At 38.1% G+C, this 19,211-nt stretch overlaps 1 protein-coding gene and 1 long non-coding RNA gene across 2 annotated transcripts; one reads left to right on the forward strand and one right to left on the reverse strand.

Annotated features, from left to right (window-relative positions):
* The first annotated feature begins 785 nt into the window (after positions 1-785).
* On the forward strand, positions 786-3,962 carry LOC125296122 (4-galactosyl-N-acetylglucosaminide 3-alpha-L-fucosyltransferase 9-like). Its single transcript, XM_048245815.1, has 2 exons — positions 786-897; positions 2,706-3,962. Exon 2 carries the CDS (start codon positions 2,710-2,712, stop codon positions 3,775-3,777), a length of 1,068 nt encoding a protein of 355 aa, XP_048101772.1. The 5' UTR covers positions 786-897; positions 2,706-2,709; the 3' UTR covers positions 3,778-3,962.
* A 2,859-nt stretch (positions 3,963-6,821) lies between these two features.
* On the reverse strand, positions 6,822-18,481 carry LOC125296784. The gene is made up of 5 exons (XR_007193860.1): positions 18,094-18,481; positions 8,862-8,936; positions 8,648-8,731; positions 8,244-8,320; positions 6,822-7,081 (listed from the first exon to the last, which is right to left on the reverse strand). It is a non-coding gene; the product is annotated as an uncharacterized LOC125296784 (long non-coding RNA).
* Between the last annotated feature and the right edge of the window lie 730 nt (positions 18,482-19,211).

Raw genomic sequence — 19,211 nt, forward strand, 5'->3', positions numbered from 1 at the left:
GTTATGTAGTTGTTATGGACCAAAGAAAGGGAGAGAGGAAGGAAGGAAGAGGGTGGGCCTGCATTTCCGTATTTGTGGTGTGTTTGCTCCCCCAAATGGTTACTTGAGGTCTAACAACAGTCTCTCTTATCCGGAACTTGCTAAAAGGCTTGCTTTCTTGACAGAATCAGCTTATTTTTTGACTGTTGATTGTGTTTTTAAAAGACAGGGTTAGTTTTGAATTAGAAAACTAATAAATTATCACTATTTCACCTCAGACCTGGGAAAAGTGCTGATTCTGATATTTATATTCTTTATTGCATAATTCTTTCATTACCTTATTAACAAATCGCCACAGGTCTATGTACCTAAACCCAATATGTTACAACCCAAAATATGTTACCCCACAATATCTGATATTTTTATAATTTGCTGTGCTTGCCAATGACTACAAGTCTCCTGGGGTCTGCCTGAAATGAAAAAAAGATTCGGAGCATTGGAGGCGAGGCATTGAGGCATGTTGCTATCTTAGCGTCTGATACAAAGTTTCATGTATAACTGATACATACACAAAGTTCATAACTGGCACCTTGAGCCCTGCTACAGCAAGCGACACCTTTGAAGGCAGCGAGGCAGCTGGCAGACTTCTGTTTCAGACGGACCTCATGTCGTATTACATGGGACTTTTATTTTGAAGAGGATATATCTCTGTTTTATGGGAGGTCCAGACTCCCACACTCAGCCACAGTCGCTTATTTGGTAAGTAAGATGCACTTATTTCCTCTTCCCTCTTGTGTGCTGTTACATTCTGTATATCCTCTGCACGCCTTTTACCAAGGAGAAAACAATCGAATTACCATTTCAGTTAAAATAGAGTCCAAGCTCTTCTCACTGCCATTGGAACATGTAGTCTAGAAGGTAATTCTTGTTCCTTTATACTTAATCTAAGGATGTAGAACTATTGCAGGGATTTCCTGTAGAGGTTGAATTCTGTCTCTGAATAATATTCACAGGAAACTGTACAATGTGTATGTGTAGGGATGTAACGATTACCGGTAAAATGGTAAACCGCGATAAAAATGTTGACGATAATAATTACCGTTTTCATTTCAAACATCATGATTATCACTGTTGATTACCGCGGTGTGGAAACCGTGTGTTTAATCCTTCCCAGCTTCATGGGAGCCTGCTTTTGACATACAGTAGGCCTGTTACAATGGAACAAAACTGGTACCCTACTGATTCTGTTGTTTAATTGATGGTTTTAACTACGATTCGGATTAGCCTGATTTTAAAAGGTGGAACTTTTTCACCTTTTTCAACTTTTTTTGGTCACTATAACTGTGAGGTTAAATTTTCATACCGTTACATCCCTATGTATGTGTGTGCAGTAGTTTCAGTCATTTGTAGAAGCTGTTTCAGTAATCACATTTTAAACATAGATAAGTCGATGTGTGCTATTAAAGTGCGATTAAAGTTTGTTTTTCGCACCGCCTTGAAAAGCTCAATTGTAAAATATCCTTTTATGGCATTTTAAAAGTTATATTAGTTTGAACTATAATAGGTTCATGGTTTAGAGATCACAATGCTCAATTGTAAAATATCCTTTTAGTCAAAGTCAAAGTCAAAGTCAGCTTTATTGTCAATTTCTTCACATGTTCCAGACATACAAAGAGATCGAAATTACGTTTCTCACTATCCCACGGTGAAGACAAGACATATTTTACCAATTTTAAGTCCACAGACAAACATAACATTCAAGTAAACAAAAAAGTAAGTAAATAAGTAAATAAGAGGGCACATATAATAATGAAAAAATAAGAGCAGCAAAATTTTGTTGAAATTGTGCTTAGACAGTCAATAAAAAACTAGTGCAAAGTCAGGCCAATAAGAGGCTTGGGTAGTTCTGTTTGACCTGAGTAATGAAGAAAGTGGCATAGTGGTGCAAGTTATGTAAGAGCAGCAGAAGTGTTGTGTTTTCAGGACAACAACACCAAGTTGTAAAGTGTACAAGTGTGCAAGTGTTCAAGTGTGCAAGTGGAGTAGTGCAGGCGGCCATTGTGGGTCCAATGTCCAGGATGTTATGTAGCTGAGGGTGGAGGGGGGAGAGGAGGGAGAGAGTTCAGCATCCTTACAGCTTGGTGTATGAAGCTGTTGGTGAGTCTGGTAAAAGGGAGCGCAGGCTTCTGTACCTCTTCCCAGAGGGCAGTAGATCAAACAGATTGTGAGCGGGTGACTTGCATCACTCACAATTTTGGTCGCCTTCTTGGTGAGGTGGGTGGTGTAAATGTCCTTCAGGGGAGGGAGTGAAGCACCAATGATCCTTCCAGCTGTGTTCACTATGCGCTGCAGGGCTTTCCTGTTGTATTCAGTGCAGCTTCCGCCCCACACAGCGATACAGCTGGAGAGGATGCTCTCAATGGTGCCTCGGTAATACGCATTCCTGACTTTTTCCTGACGTAACGCATACATGTGATTAAACCCAAGCCAAAGGACTTCTTCATTTACAAATAAATAAAGCATATTTTTGTTTCACTAGATGAAAGTTATCCTCAATTTTCAAATAATTGATAAGTAAAGAAATCTCAACTATGTTTTGCAATTTTCACTTGCTTTATAGCAAATAGAAAGTAGACCGCAACAATGTCAGAAAAGGCCTGTGAGAGGATGAATACTATTACTTTGTGTGTGTCTGACATATTCTTGTTTTCTCCTCCCTTATACAGTGTGATGGCAGCTACTGGAACCCACCAAAAAGTGCTGATAAGTTTGCTTATATTTTTGTTTACTTTTGTAGTATTCTACATGTATAAACGGAACAATACTTTAGCACCTCAGACACCTCAAGTGGTCCACATTGCTAAGGAAAATAATACAAATGAAAATTACACGATCCTCCTCATATGGTTTTGGCCTTTTAAGAAAAAATTTGACCTGAACTCCTGTGCATCAAAATATCAAATCAATGGATGCCATCTCACTGATGACAGAAATCTCTATTCCAAAGCTGATGGAGTGCTCATCCATCATAGAGACATCTATGATAATCTGTCAAATCTTCCCAATCTGCCACGTCCTTTCTTCCAAAAATGGATATGGATGCTCTTTGAGTCTCCCCAGAATTCGAAAAAAATTCAAGGGCTGGACAACTTGTTCAATGTCACCATGAACTACCGGCGGGACGCTGACATTACTGTGCGCGAGCAGCTGCAGTGCAACACTAAAGAAACTGAGGAGCCCATTCCGGTCAAAAACAAAAAAACAAAAACTGTTTGTTGGATTGTAAGCAACTGGAATGAGAATCACGCACGCGTGAAATATTATAACATACTTAAGGAGCACATTGAAGTTGAGACGTTTGGGAGGCATTTTAACCGGGTGCTTAGTAATGAGGGGTACACCCAGACAATAGAAAACTGCAAGTTCTATCTCTCTTTTGAAAATACACTTAAGAGTTCTGACCACACAGCGATTGACTACATGACTGAGAAACTGTACAGTCCACTCCGCCTGGGGACAGTGCCTGTTGTTTTAGGGCCACCAAGAGACTCCTATGAGAGGTTCATACCACGAGATGCCTTCATTCATGTTGATGACTTCAGTAGCCCCAAAGAGTTGGCAGACTATCTACTCGGGATAAATGAGACTGAGTATCACCAGTTCTTCAACTGGCGAAAACACTTCACAATGACAGGTGTCAACTTTGCAGAGGAGCATGCGTGTCGGGCATGCCAGTACATCCGTGAGAGAAAAAGCTTCCAAGTTTTCACTAATCTCAACAAATGGTACTGGGGATAACGACTACTGTGTGACTACGCTGGGTCGTCAAGTGTTATAAAGTGCACAGTCTTTTCATAAGTCATCATAACACTGTGGTTATTGCACTATAACTATTTATGCTCAGGTAATTTTATGTGGATATTTGATTTAGTTTCATTTAGTATAGTATAGGTAGTATATTTACTATTTTTGTATTTTTTATCTTTTTGTGTTTCGTGTTTATCTTGTTTTTTTATTTTTACTTATATTACATTTTCTGCTATAAGTGCATGTTGTGTGTGATGTCTGTATGCTACTGAGACTTTGAATTTCCCCTTGGGGATCAATAAGGTATCTATCTATCTATCTATCTATCTATCTATCTATCTATCTATGTACTTAATACTTCCTTCATGAATATCATAACGATTAAAATAAAAACCTTGTTACCATTACAGATGGTATAATTTTGTATTTGCATAATTTTCAGGCTATATTTTGTTTTGTGTCAAAGCATTCATTGTGTGGGGGTAATGGAGCCTATTGCAATACATTTTCAAGCAGATTTGTGTCACAATACGTTCATGTTAATTTATGTTCAAAAATGCTGACCAGACAAATATTGATTATTGATGGATATTCTGAATACTCAGATAGGCCTACCACCCACAGTACACAATCCAATCAAAATGTCTGGCAACTGAAGACATCTACTGAAAAGAAGCATTATGATACACTATATGTGGACACTTGTGCTTACCAATGTTGTTTTTAGCTGGTTGAATGCCAATGGTATGTCTTTTTAATGGTTAGATTACTTAGTTGTTGCTTAAATTCCACTGTACGATCAGCCACTTAATACATATAGACCCCTTCGCAACGGCGGTGAAAACATAAACATTCGGGTGGGTGTGACGTCACTGGAGGCAGAAACAATCATTTGGATAGTGAGGCGGCTATTTGAATAGTAGCCTACTAGTGAGGCGGCTAAAATCAGACAGTAATCTAAAATCTTTGCTAAAATGTGTAACGATATAACACAGTATGTACATACACTCATCAGCATCACTGGCGAAGAAAGCCCAGCAGCGCCTCTACTTCTTGCGCAAATTGAAGAAGGCAAGTGCCACGCCTCCCGTCATGACTACATTCTACAGAGGGACCATCGAGAGCATCGTCTCCAGCAGCATCACAGTGTGGGGCGGAAGCTGCACAGATCAGAACAGGAAGACCCTCCAGCGCACTGTTAACACAGCTAAGAGGATCATTGGAGCACCACTCCCCTCCCTGCAGGACATTTACATCACCCGCCTCACCCGCAAAGCACTAATGATTGTCAAGGATACAACCCACCCTGCACACGAACTGTTCAGCCTCCTGCCCTCTGGAAAGCGGTACAGGAGCCCCCGCTCCCGCACCACCAGACTGGCAAGTAGCTTCATCCACCAAGCAATCAGGATGCTGAACACTCTACCCACTCTCCCATCACTGACAGCCCCCCCCACCCACCAGCCAGTACCTGCCAGTACCCTAACCCAGCCAGTACCCTAACCCCCCACGACGCCCTGTGGAACTGCACTGTGACTGCGCAGCCTAACGTGTTGCTGCTTCACATCAAGCCTGATATACTTGAAATTACTGCATACTGCATATCAATGTAAATATACAGGTTACACAAGCACAAGTTTAAACTCATGTAACTGTTAAGACTATATAAATATACAACACAACTACCTCTATTTTTTTTTTATATATATGTCCTATATTTCTATTTTGATACATACATGTTCTATATTTCAGTCTTGCACTTTAATTTAATGTTTTATGGTCTATGCCTATGTCTATAGTATGTCTATGTCTGTATTTAAAGTATGTCTATGTCTGCATGAGAAAGTAAGAAACGAAATTTCAATTCTTTGTATGACCAGTGCATGTAAAGAAATTGACAATAAAAGCCGACTCGACTCGACACTCAGTGTACGTGATCGGGAGGATTATTTGAAAAAAATAAGGCTACATTATCAGATGGGACCATCCTGACAGACCTCATACCGTCAGTGATTGGAAAGAAGAGTGACAGGCATCAGTTGAATGGCCGGACATTATTGAAAACCCGAGTGTCTACAGTAACGAGAAGCTGAGGGTGTATAAATCATTGAATGCATATAACTATCCACTAAATGGTTATGTCCAAGACTTACAATAGACCTACAATGACGTATCGGATGAGTTTTGTGTTTGCTGAACCGACATTTTACCGAGCCAGTGCCAATGTCACAAGGCAAAGATGAATCGCAAACGTGCTAATTACCGACCATTTCGTTTGAAAATTCTAAAACAACAATGTTTTTTAATACTTCAAAATAACATTTTATAAATGAACCTCACATTTTTCAGTAGCCATAGGTGTGTAGATTTGAACAAAATCTAGTTTGTTTCTTACCGGGGCTGCCTGAAATGTCTAATTTTGTTTACCACGCTCGGAGTTTAGTGCTGGGCCTTACACAGTAGTAGTAGGCCTAGCTAGTAGCCTACACTCAAAAAAATATCTTGTTGGATTTAATTAAAAATGTTTTGTCAAGTGGTTCCACGAAACTGTATTAAATAACTCTAAAGATACTATATTCTTTACAATTGACTCAAATAAATAACATTAACTGAACAAGAGTGAATAAAGTAGATGGTAAGCAATTTAATTCTTTTATTTTTATTTAGTATTCTTACATTGAACCAACTTAATATGGCTGTGTTCAACCAACTTAATGCTGTTATGTTCAATTAATTCAGCATTCTTACATTGACTCAACTTAATACTGTCCTGTTCAATCAAAGTCACATTGTTATGTTCAATTAATTTAAGTTAAAAAGATATCTAGCACACATCCACATTAAGTTACGTTTAAGTGATACAGTTACGTGGAACCACACTTGACAAAACTTTGTTAAGTAAACTCATCCTAAACACAAAGTTCTTAAGTAAATCCAAAGTAAACAAGTTGAATTTTTTCTGCATAACATTTCTAAATAAAATAAAATGTCTAAAATTGAACAAATGTGTTGAAATAGCAAACAAACACACGGTCTTCAAAACAAATCTGCATTTATTTAGCAGCAACCTTTGTCTCCATTCTCATCAATCCATCAGGGACATTTTTTAGTAAAATAGAAATGCAATGAACAGAAAAATATCTCTGCTAAACACAGCATGTTTAGTTTTGTTACATTGTTAGTGATTCAACTATAATGTCTACATCTTCTAGTGGCGGCATTGGCACCCTCATGTTTGATTAGAAAGATCCCGATGGTGGTTTTCTCCATCTGGCTCTGGGCATCAGTCCGCGTCCTTTACCACAGACCAAAATAAAATACATTTAATTGATGACTTTTCAAACAAAAGTATATGTTTTTAGATATGTTTGAATTCAGTGGATTAACCTCGCATCTCCCATCTCCTTTAAATTAAAGCAATGGTTCTGAGTAAATTTCACCCTTGGGTCATTGCACCCCCCCCAAGTAGGTTTTTTCCTTTGGTCGAGTTTTTCCTGGTCGAGTTTGCACTGTCAGTCTATGCATCAGCCCAATGGCTTGCCAAAACCAAAAGTGTATCTCGTAAATTACCCCACTAATAATGTCCGGAATATCACTAAACTTCTACAGTAGTACAAAAAAGAGTCTGTACTCATTAAACGAGGCATTGGAAAGTTTTTAAGTAGCCTACACCAGGAGCTTATTTAAATAACACTTGCCTGATAGCTTCTACTCTCTGCTGCTACCGCTACGTCGACATCACTTCCGTGATTTGTGAAAAGCTAAGTAGAAAAGTCCTTTGCAAAACTCACAAGTGTAAGAGAAAAGCTAGTGAATTCAACACTCCATCGTCATATATTGATAACTGGATGATATTTTAAATTGTATTTTCAGGTCAATAAGTGTTGACCTGAAAATACAAGCATTTATAAAACTTATGCATCGCTTTCTGCCAGGACTTTTACCAAATCACGAAGTGACGTCAACGTAGCGTTGCAGTAGGTGTTGTTTATGAGTACAGACCCTTTTTGTACTACTGTAGAAGTTTGGTAATATTCGGACATTATTAGTGGGGTAATTTATGAGATACACTTCTGGTGAAATTCCTCGAACCATTGCTTTAGACTCTCTGCTCTCCAAAATCCCTCTAACATCTATGATTTCTTTTTAACTAAAAGCTAGTTACCCAAAGATTAAAACTTTGGGTGACATTTTACCAACACAGACTAGGAAGCTTTGTCTGTAAAGGGTTTATGCGTGGTCAAACAGACCGATGGTGACTTGTTCTGCTTTAACATGCATATAGACAGCCTTAACAAAACATTACAAGCAATCGAAACATGAACAAGGAAATGTCCATGGGTACTAAAATAATATAAGAAGCCATATTCATTCATACCCATTTTCCACTAGACGTACCACTGCTACTCTCGCTGCTGTAATGCTTTACTGTTTTTTTAATATTCATTTACACTTACCAGGTATTCCTTTATGAGTTTCTCAGAGTCTTCATTTAAGTACACAAGTGCTTTCAGGTTGCAAGCTCTCAATAATTCTGCAAAATAGGGAAATGAACACTACTTTACTTACATTTACAAATTAAGCATCTTAACGTTTACCATGCCTTACCATGCAACCCCCTTTGTTAAATGTTAAAAGAGATTTTTAGAACGCACTGATCTTCAATGTAAATCTATTCATGGGGTTGAAACAGGCAGTGCACCCCAAATATGTCAATGTTAACTTTCAAATTCATGTCATGTCAGCAAGGTAAGGCCTTTCAAAAAAAGTTAGCAGGTGCATGGCAAGGTCCGTTAGCTCATGGCCTAATATTGGATCATAGGTTTTCAAAGTGGGAGGCACAAAACAACTTCTTACTAACCTGGTCAATGGCAGCCATGATCTCCTCCCTTCCTACGCACACACAGCAGACAGCCTTGTGCAGATGATGTCGAGTTCTGACATTCTGACAACGTTATGAGGGGAGAGGAGATAGAAAGATCAACTAACAATACAACCCAGCATTTGGAAATACAGAAAGAATTACAATTAGCATATGGTATGGGTGTCTGCGACCAAAGTAACCATGAGCTAACCTGTAATACTTCAATGAATGAGACCAAGATGACACTCCAGTCTTGCGCTCCACATTTGCACTGCCACATAAAGGCCTGTGGGGAGATGAGAAAGTATATAAAACTCAACAAATTTTCACTAAAATGTGTAAAACTATAATAATATTGGATCACAGAATCAATTCAGAATTGTAATAGAATTGAACTAGGAAGAAAACCTTTAATTAGATTGGCTTGTTTGTGATTTAATTAATTACTTGTTTGTGATTAACAAATCATTCAAACATTGAAGAGTAGGCAGCCTGTAAAATTTAGCATGTAAAATTTAAAATTATTTACCTCCTGAATATAGTGGTTTACAACAAATGTGTGTGCTTAAAATGGGCAAGTTTCCATGCAAGAAACTGCCATTGGCTTTGCTCTTTTAACTGATATATAAGCCGGATGAGAGCCAAGTAGCCTATGATAGCAATACAAAAATAACTAGATGTACCGCAGAGCGGTACAAAATATGACCGCCGCCCAGTCCAGCACATTTTTTCCACAAAAAGAAATCACGCTGAAAGGCCTATATGATTCTAACTGTCTCACTAAATTGCATTATCCACACTCAATTCTCACTGATATCTGCTAGACAACAAGTACCAAAACATGATTAGTTCATAGATTTCACATGTAAAATTCATTTTATACAACCCCACCTCCATCTTGCCTGTTTATAATTCTGAGAAATTCTTGATTGTTTGTGTTATGTTTATGTTATGTGTGTGTGTGTGTGTGTGTGTGTGTGTGAGAGTGTGTGTGTGTGTGTGTGTGTGTGTGCGTGTGTGCGTGCGTGCTTGTGTTTGTGCCTGTGACATTACTGTGATTGTATGTGTGTGTGTGTGTGTGTATCTGTTTGTGCACATGTGTGCACATGAAATGGGTTAACATGACCCCTGGAGGCAAACATACGGAAAAAAATGGTTATCCTAGGCCCTACAGTTCTCAAGATATTCACAGAGAACTGTGTCTGCCCTACCCTCCTTTCGGGGGTCCAGTCCAGCAGGGGGGCTACAGATCAAAAGCGAAAAATGACGGTTCCATGCTATCCATGTGGGGTACATGCCCACCAAGTTTCGCGGTACCCGGTCTTTCAGTGTCCAGGAATCCTTGTTGGGTGTCGTCACTAAATGTACACATAAATTATTTTATTGTAAGGCCCCCATGAACGAAAGTACACAAAACTTGGCATGCATTCAGAGGGTGTCATAATGATCCTACACTTTTAATTTCGTGCAGTTTTGACCTTGTCAACCAGAGATATTGTGATGAAAACACCAAATTTTTTTGCTTTTTATTTTTTTAACTAGGTGGCGCTATACATGAAATAAGTGGTAATGGGATGGGTTGACATGCCCCTTAAGACCAACATACATAAAAAGATGGACTTCCTAGGCCCTACGGTTCTTGAGATATTCACAGAAAACTGTCTCCGGCCACCTACAGGCCAGTTGGTGTATAGTAACATAAATTAATTTATTGTGTGGCCCCCCCATGAACGGAATTCCACAAAACTTGACGTGCATACAGAGGGTGTCATAATGATCATACACTTCAATTTCGTGCAGTTTTGACTATGTTAGGTCACAGATACCTTCAATTACAACACCTCATTTTTACTTTTTTTGTGTTTAACTAGGTGGCTTATACATGAAATGAGTGGTTATGGAATGGGTTGACATGGCCCCTTGAGATCAACATACAAAAAAAAAAGGTCCTCCTAAACCCCACGGTTTTCGAGATATTCACAGAAAACTGTGTCTGCCCTACCCTCCTTTCGGGGGGTCCAGTCAAGCGGGGGGGTTACCGATCAAAACGAAAAACGATGGTTCCATGCTATCCATGTGGGGTTACATGCTCACCAAGTTTCGTGTACCCCGGTCTTTCAGTGTCCTGGGACTCATTGACGGAAATTTGGGCATGCGAAAAAAATAAAAAATAAAAAAAAAATAAAAATCTGACTAAACCTATATGACCGCCGCTTCGCTGCGCGGCGGTCATAATTATGGTGCTCTAGTCTAATATCTCCCTGAAAGGACATCTAGGAGGGTGAGGCCAGGCTAACCCAATGATCAACCTTTGATAAAAAGGATCTCTTCTCCTGCCAGGTACACCATGTCACATAGTGAAATACCTGCCATGCCAACCCATTTTTCACATGACACATGACCTATGAATCAGTGTACCATCTAAATGATTTTAAAGCCACTACTTTAAGGTATAAATGTTACATACTGTTGTTTTAATGTCATAACAATAACAACGATTACATAATGTCAAACATAAGTCCTCGAAAAGCAACGTAAAAAATCTTCTTTGCCACCATTCAGTTTGACAGCATTCATAAAACATATAGATATGCGTAGTTTCAATGTACAATATACATATATCTGTGTAATATTTAGTGCATGTCCTTACTTCCACAATCTCTATTATAAAATGTACCAGCTATGCACAATATTTAAGGCCAGTTAAATTGTAATAAAGTTTAAGGGGGTTGATTAGATACTGAGTTCAATCACAACATGTGCTTGACTGTGGAGTACAAATGTTATTACTCCTTCAATAGCTGAAGGTGTTCTCAAGGTCTATCAGCATCATAAAGTCTTTCCTATTAATGGAAACATCACTTCCTTAATCTGAAAAGGTCATGTGTAGTCTACTCAAGAGGGCAATTGAGTGTTTATTTGATCATGTACAGCACATTTCATAGAGACAATGCAATGTGCTTTAACCTGAAAAAAAAAAAATGCTGAATTTACTCGACTTACTGAACTTGGGTGGATGACAAATAAGCCTGAAAAAAGGAATTTAAAAAAACTTCAAATATCATCCCTAAAAAGTGTTTATACGTGTTGCTGTATCTCTAAACTTGACTAATATACATTTTTTTTTCAAAAAAAAAAAAGTGAAAGATATATTTATATGCGAATTTGTCATGTTAGTGCCTAAAATTGTCATATGGTGTGACGTGAAAATAATTTGAAATAAAATGAAAATTAGATACTTTTTTCTACTTTAATTTATGTCACTGTACATTTTAATCATGTTTGCTTTGATATGCAACATTTCCTTGTGAATATTTAGAAGAAAAACCTAACATTTAACAAGTTATTTTGTCAAGGTGGAGAATGCTCCTAAATGTAACCAGATATTTTAGCTTAATTCTGATATTTCTTGTAAGAACTCACTCAAAATTCTTGAGGTTCTTGCAGATACCATTTCCTTTGTGTGCTATTGATGTTTTAATGATTTTTCAATTATAAAGTCTTTTTTTGTGACATTATTTAATGTCACACCAAATGACATGGTGTCACGCCATATGATGAACTGCACCACTCCACCATGTGTCAGAGCAAAACAGGGTTTTTAATGACAATAAAATCATTAACAATGACTTTTGAAGTCACTCTATGAATGGTGTATGCATGTAACAGCAAAATAGATGAAAGTTTAGTATTTATTTTTTAAAGTTACATGGCATGGTAACATAAAAGAAAAAAGTATGAGAAATATGAATTGTACAGATACATTTTTTCCCAATTATCACAGATTTAACAAAAAAACATAATATCTGAATTTAAAACATGTTTTTACAAGAACTTTTATGTAAAAATGCAATTTGGTCATAAGGTGTGACAGAAATGTCATATAGTGTGACTTGAAAAAAGCTGTCACACCATATGATGCAGCGTCACACTATATGACATTTTGACAGTTAAACTAATTTTCTAGACAGTTAAATACAGCTAACTTTTATTTAGCATGCAACTGACCACATGGCAGAAGTGCTTTTTAAGAATTCATGAAGAATATTTGTGAAAAATAGCTACTTTTTAGGCAAATGATGTCACACCATAAGACACTAAAATTTGGCCACGATTGATGATGTCCAATTCTAAGCTTTTTATATAAAAACCTAAAAAGCAGAAATCACCTCTTGACCATGCCAATTACTCCTGACATTCTATTGTTACTTCCTGGTTAAGCAGGGTCCTCTTCACAATAATAATGTCCAAATGAATGCCCGGTCAAAATATACAATATAGTGTCACACCATATGACAACCATTTTATGGACAAAATATATTTGATTATAACTTAGTTGGACAGCATGCATAAACATCAAAACTTTCTGTGGTTGTAAAAAACATCCAATTATTTTATATGCATGGTAAAACTTTAAAGTAATTATACTTTTTATGGATATACACTCTTTTTAGGAAGTTCGCACACATGGTGGACAGTCACACCATATGACATTTTTTATGTTTGGATGATTATTTTAAGTCAAAAGTTAAATACAAATCCAATAAATTTAATATGACAGAACTTGAACCTACCAGACCTACAACATTTCCATATCAATTCTTAATAATTGCCATTTTTTATAAGTGTGTGACACATGGACAGTCTGAATTCTGCTATTTGTCATCTACCCACTTACATCAGTTGCACGATATTTAATGTAATCGCAATGTCATTGTGTTATACTGGTGACATGTACTGAGAGTAGGCATCCAGGTGTACTTAGTATTGCAACATTATGTAGATAACTTTGATATTAAAGACTTCAAGATGAAGTCTTAAAATGAAACATACTGAATATGTTGTGCCACAGTATTCAGAAGCATTCATTGAGGTTGTAAACATGTGCTATGGAACCACTGATACTTTGTACATGCTCAATACCTAACCTTTTTTTCTTTTGCTCTTCCAGGGTGTAATCCCTTTCTTGGGTGTATTTATTGTAAAATAAAAACACACCTGTTCGTGAGCAAACAAAATCAGTTCACCAAACCAGTGGCTGTTCATTTGTAAGAGAACATTGGTATCTTTCTCACTGTGACCCATTTGCAATGTTTGCGGAGGCTACACCTCATGAATGTTTAACCATGGTGACTATGAAGCCTTTGATGGAAGTCCAGCTGCCTACTGTGCTATCAAAAAATCCAAAAATACCAACGTAATGATCTCTCTGATTGCAGTCACTCATTCAGTGGTTACTCATTGACTTAACTTGACTCAGAACTAGATTTGAACTGTAGGGAAATAAAATAGGTAATACTGTACACATGAAGAACATATTAGGCAATGGAATGGGTTAGGAGGCTCGTCAAAATGACGTGTGCAGTGACACTACTAAGAAAAATTATGTTTCTAACCAACAGAAATACATTTTGAATAGACAGATTGTGTGTAAACTAGATGTACCGCATAGCGGTACAAAATATGACCGCCGCTCAGTCCTGGACATCCGTTCCGCGAAAATAAATCACACTTCAAATTTGTCTCCATATTTTACTCCATCCCCCACTCTTGAAACTTTTGTGTATGCTTGTTTGGCATGCCTGTGTGTGTGTGTGCGGCTGCACAGAAAGTAGCCTACTGGTGCTGAAAAGGTGAATAGATTGTAGAATAGCCAAAGAAGATGTAGCATTGTTATAAAACCTTTAAAATCTCTAAACAATCACAACTAGGGCAGTTCATCACAGTTCATCCATTGCAACTGGATTGATGAAAGGTCACTTACACCTGTAGGCTACATTGTATTTGGGAAAAGCAAAAGGTATCAGCATAATGTTATTTATTTATTTATTTATTTATTCATTTATTTATGTATTTATAAACAAAAACATCTCTGTCAGTTCCATGCCGTTTTCAACAGCTATCAAAAACAAAGGTCATTTTTGGATGGATGGATGTTTCTTCTTCTACATAAGATTTTAGTCATCTTTAGTTCATGTAATACTTTATTGTCAATGCACAAATTAAGTAACAGTAGTCTGAAACGTTATTGTTAATGCACAAATTAAGTAACAGTAGTCTGAAACGAAATGCTGTTTTACATCTAACCAGTGGTGCAAATAATGACATGTCCAAATGGGCCTTGATGAAATGCGTCGCTAGACTGTTCATACGCATTTTAACGGGCCAAAGTTGAAGAGCTTTTGTCCGTTATTGTTCGTGCAAATATAGGCTGATTCATGTTCCCTTGCATTGTGTAACTGAGGTCCATGGCTAGTCTGGCTTTCATCAGACCAAGCTCAATCTTTTAAGAAATCAAAAAATAAATAGCGGGCAGATCAGGCTGGGTTCACCCAGCCTAGTCCATAGGCACCGATATTGTTTAATTTTCGATTGAGATATACACGCTCTGGCTATTCTAAATGCAAAATGCATCAGGGAGTTATGACAAAACGGTAACTAACAAACTAGATCCTAATAGAAAGCTGTTAGCTTCCCTAAGCTACAGGTAGGATTATAAGGTAGGCCTATTTACAACATAAATTGTCAATAGGCTATGCTGGGCGACACAAATAAAATCTCCTTTGAAACCAATGGCTTCGCCTTACTTAAGCGTTACTTAAACTGCCATATCGTGGCATAAAGTTGTAATAACATTCACGCAGCTCCATGAGTCAAGGAAAGCCTTGAATGAAGTAGCCACTTCTAAATGGGACCCACTACACAGTAGCTTAAGGTGTGTTGCTAAAGCAGCCATAATGAAATGAAGGTGTCATTGTTTGGATACTTCACACACACGTGCTTTTTTCATTTCACAGACTACAACTACCAAGCTGGAATCAAAGCACATCGATTCCCCTCTCACACCCTGCACGCACTTAAAAAACAAAATAAACAGGCGCCTCAGTCTCACGCATGTATAGGCAAAACTGTATCAGACCGGTGTAACGTTGGCAAATCTTCCATTGCACAGAATGATTTTGTAGCACGTGCAATAAATGACAGTCGAAAGATACAAACAGTGTTGCTATCAATTTGCTTGGTATAACCGCATTTATAGTTTTCTACAAATGCAATCAATCAAATGGGCCTCCATCACTCAACCAACGCTAACGGTAACATTACCTAGGTCCTTATTGATATTACAAGATTAACGTACCTGCAGTAAAAACCAAGCATGTCCGATAAACATCCTCAGATTTATTTCGGCTTCAAGAAGAAATGGGAATTACACTTCATGTGAACATCGTCCTGTCCTTATTAGATGTTAAGCTGTAAATTACAGTCCTTGTAGGAAGTGTCCATTGTTTTTCCAACCCACTTTTAACTTCCAACAAAATTACGTCTCACTGCAACGATCGCCATCTAGTGGACAAACGACTACTTATCGCCAATACTGAAAATGCAGCCATGATGATGATGATGAATATTTATTTTGGCTTTCTTTTGATCCTACTGAATTTGTAATTATGTATCGGCCGTTCTAATACCGATAGTATGTGGGTGCCTGTGTGTGTGCATGTTTATATGTGTGCACCGCCATTTACAGGCCAATGAGTGTACAGTCACTAAATGTACACATAACCTATTTTTTTTTTAGACCCCCCCATGGATGAAATTCTGAAACTTGGCATACCCCCAGACCCCCAGAGAATGCCAGGTCAATCATACACATAAAATTTGGTGCAGTTCTGAACATCTTAACTGAAGATAGGGCGATTAAAGCAGAATAATATTGCATTTTCATTTTTTTACGGGGTGCAAATCACAAATGAGTGATTATGAGCCAGGTTGATGTGGGCCCTTGAGACCAACATACCATAAAAGATTCACAGAGAACTGTGTCTGCCCTACCCTCCTTTCGGGGGTCCAGTCCAGCGGGGGCTACAGATCAAAGCTAAAAAATGACGGTTCCATGCTATCCATGTGGGGGTACATGCCCACCAAGTTTTGTGTACCCGGTCTTTCAGTGTCCCGAATCCTTGTTGGTGTATCGTCACTAAATGTACACATAAATTATTTTATTGTAAGGCCCCCCATGAACGAAAGTACACAAAACTTGGCATGCATTCGAGGGTGTCATAATGATCCTACACTTTTAATTTCGTGCAGTTTTGACCTTGTCAGCCAGAGATATTGTGATGAAAACACCTAATTTTTTTTTGCTTTTAATTTTTAACTAGGTGGCTTATACATGAAATAAGTGGTAATGGGATGGGTTAACATGCCCCTTAAGACCAACATACATAAAAAAGGTGGACCTCCTAGGCCCCACGGTTCTCGAGATATTCACAGAAAACTGTCTCCGCCACCTACAGGCCAGTTGGTGTATAGTAACATAAATTAATTTTATTGTGTGGCCCCCATGAACGGAATTCCACAAAACTTGGCGTGCATACAGAGGGTGTCATAATGATCCTACACATCCAATTTCGTGCAGTTTTGACTATGTTTTTACAACACCTCATTTTTACTTTTTTTTGTGTTTAACTAGGTGGCTTATACATGAAATGAGTGGTTATGGAATGGGTTGACATGGCCCCTTGAGATCATCATACAAAAAAAAATGGTCCTCCTAAACCCTACGGTTTTTGAGATATTCACAGAAAACTGTGTCTGCCCTACCCCTCCTTCGGGGCTACAGATCAAAAAGAAAAGCGATGGTTCCATGCTATCCATGTGGGGTTACATGCCCACCAAGTTTTCGTGTACCCGGTCTTTCAGTGTCCCGGAATCATTGACGGAAATGTGGGCATCTAAAAAAAAAAAAAAAAAAAATCTGACTAAACCTATATGACCGCGGCAAGCTGCCGGCGGTCATAATGACAAGTCTGATGTTCCTGCAACTGCTGTCCTTCAAAAATTGCAGCTACACGTGGCTAATGTTACAGAGAGACTAGGCAAGATGGCAGAGTTTGCTCCACGAACATTAAAATGATTCAAATGTTTCTTGACGGACTTTAGAGTCTGCATCAACCCTAGCTAATTGTTCATGACACAGAAGGATAATTTGGTCAAACAGAGTGGGATGCACCTACGTTTAAACATTACATTTTTCAGATACTGATCCAACTATTAGTATTCACATAAACCCAGGCAGGGTTTGTATGGGGCTAACGTTAGCTGCTAGCTTATCTTAGCAGTTAAATACATGAAGTCATCCTGACCTTGGCACTTCTATGAACATTCAATTGTGATTTATATGAAATAACCCCATCTAGGCACCACCCCTGTCTATCTTCAGTAGGGAGCAAAACTAACCCGGGAAACATGATAGAATTCTAGCCTGAGATGACTTAACGTTAGCTCGCCAGCCACCATGACAGATTTAGTAGCTAACATTAGCTGCTCGAGTTTAGTAACACATTACACATAAGATCTACTAAAATGATTATTTAAGTTGTTGTTAAGACAAACTCGCTAAACTCAAAACAAAAACACTATGAACAGCAACAAATACATACCTTGCAATTACAGGATCCATGTTCCATGAGCAAGCGAGGAAAAAATGGCGGGCCTTCACTTTCTCAACCGTCTCTGGTGGAGTCCTCACCATGGTCCTCATAAGTTGTGAAATAATGCTACGGCAACCATAGAGGGACAAATTTCCTAATCTAATGCGTTTTGTTCAAGAAAGTTGTGTAGATCCAATGCAAACATGTTAAGTTAATCAGCAAAAACGCATTATTGATTTGAAATAACACAACCAACTCAATTTCACCTTAGAAACCTAATTTTGTTTTGTAAATCCTACGAAAGAGGATTTATTAAGATGGACAATAGTGAGATTTCATTTTTTTTAGTGTAATCAAGGATCTTTGGTTTAGCTCTTCGAGTCACGGTAAAATATAATTTTTGGTACATAGCTAATTTAGATACACTTATGGTGTGGGCGCTTGCGTTTCTTTAGGAATCCGCCGTCTTGGTTTGTATAGAAATGAATATTAAGTGACATATACATGGATTTCTATGGAACGTCACAAAAACATGCGTGCGCAACCAAGAGGCAGAAAGCACCACAGAACAGCATAGAGCAATGCAAAAGAGCAAAAGAATAAAATGAGTTTTTGTGCTGAAAACTGCACCAATTCGAAATCACGATGGTTAGAGAATGTTAAATATGTTCAATATCCCTAACGGAATGCATGTCTTCGCCAAAAATGACAAAATACGATGTTATATTAATAATCCAAATGAACGTCAAACTTTGAAATATAGTCTGAAATGAGATGTTATTATCATTGAGACAACAGGGGTATACAAAAAAATCCGATTGTAGCTTACAGCAGCCGACTATTTAGGTTAAGTTTATAACGTTGTGGACGGCCACCAAGCGTCTTCTGCCTCACGGCTCGCGCCGCATCTAGTTTTGTTGGTAAACGGGAAACCCGTGTATACACGGCTTGGGTTATCGTGAGTCAAACGAACAACTACGTTCTCACTGGAAACTGTAGCCTACTTATTTCAAATTTAACCGATGACTTTTTCGGTTCTGGCACCCGACAGCACAGCAAGATGAGACCATGATAACCTTTAGCCTCCCAAATATGACACCGCCGTCATGCTATCCGGCAAAAGATTC

This window comes from Alosa alosa, chromosome 6 (genome assembly GCF_017589495.1).
Source record: "Alosa alosa isolate M-15738 ecotype Scorff River chromosome 6, AALO_Geno_1.1, whole genome shotgun sequence".
Taxonomy (NCBI): Eukaryota; Metazoa; Chordata; class Actinopteri; order Clupeiformes; family Clupeidae; genus Alosa; species Alosa alosa.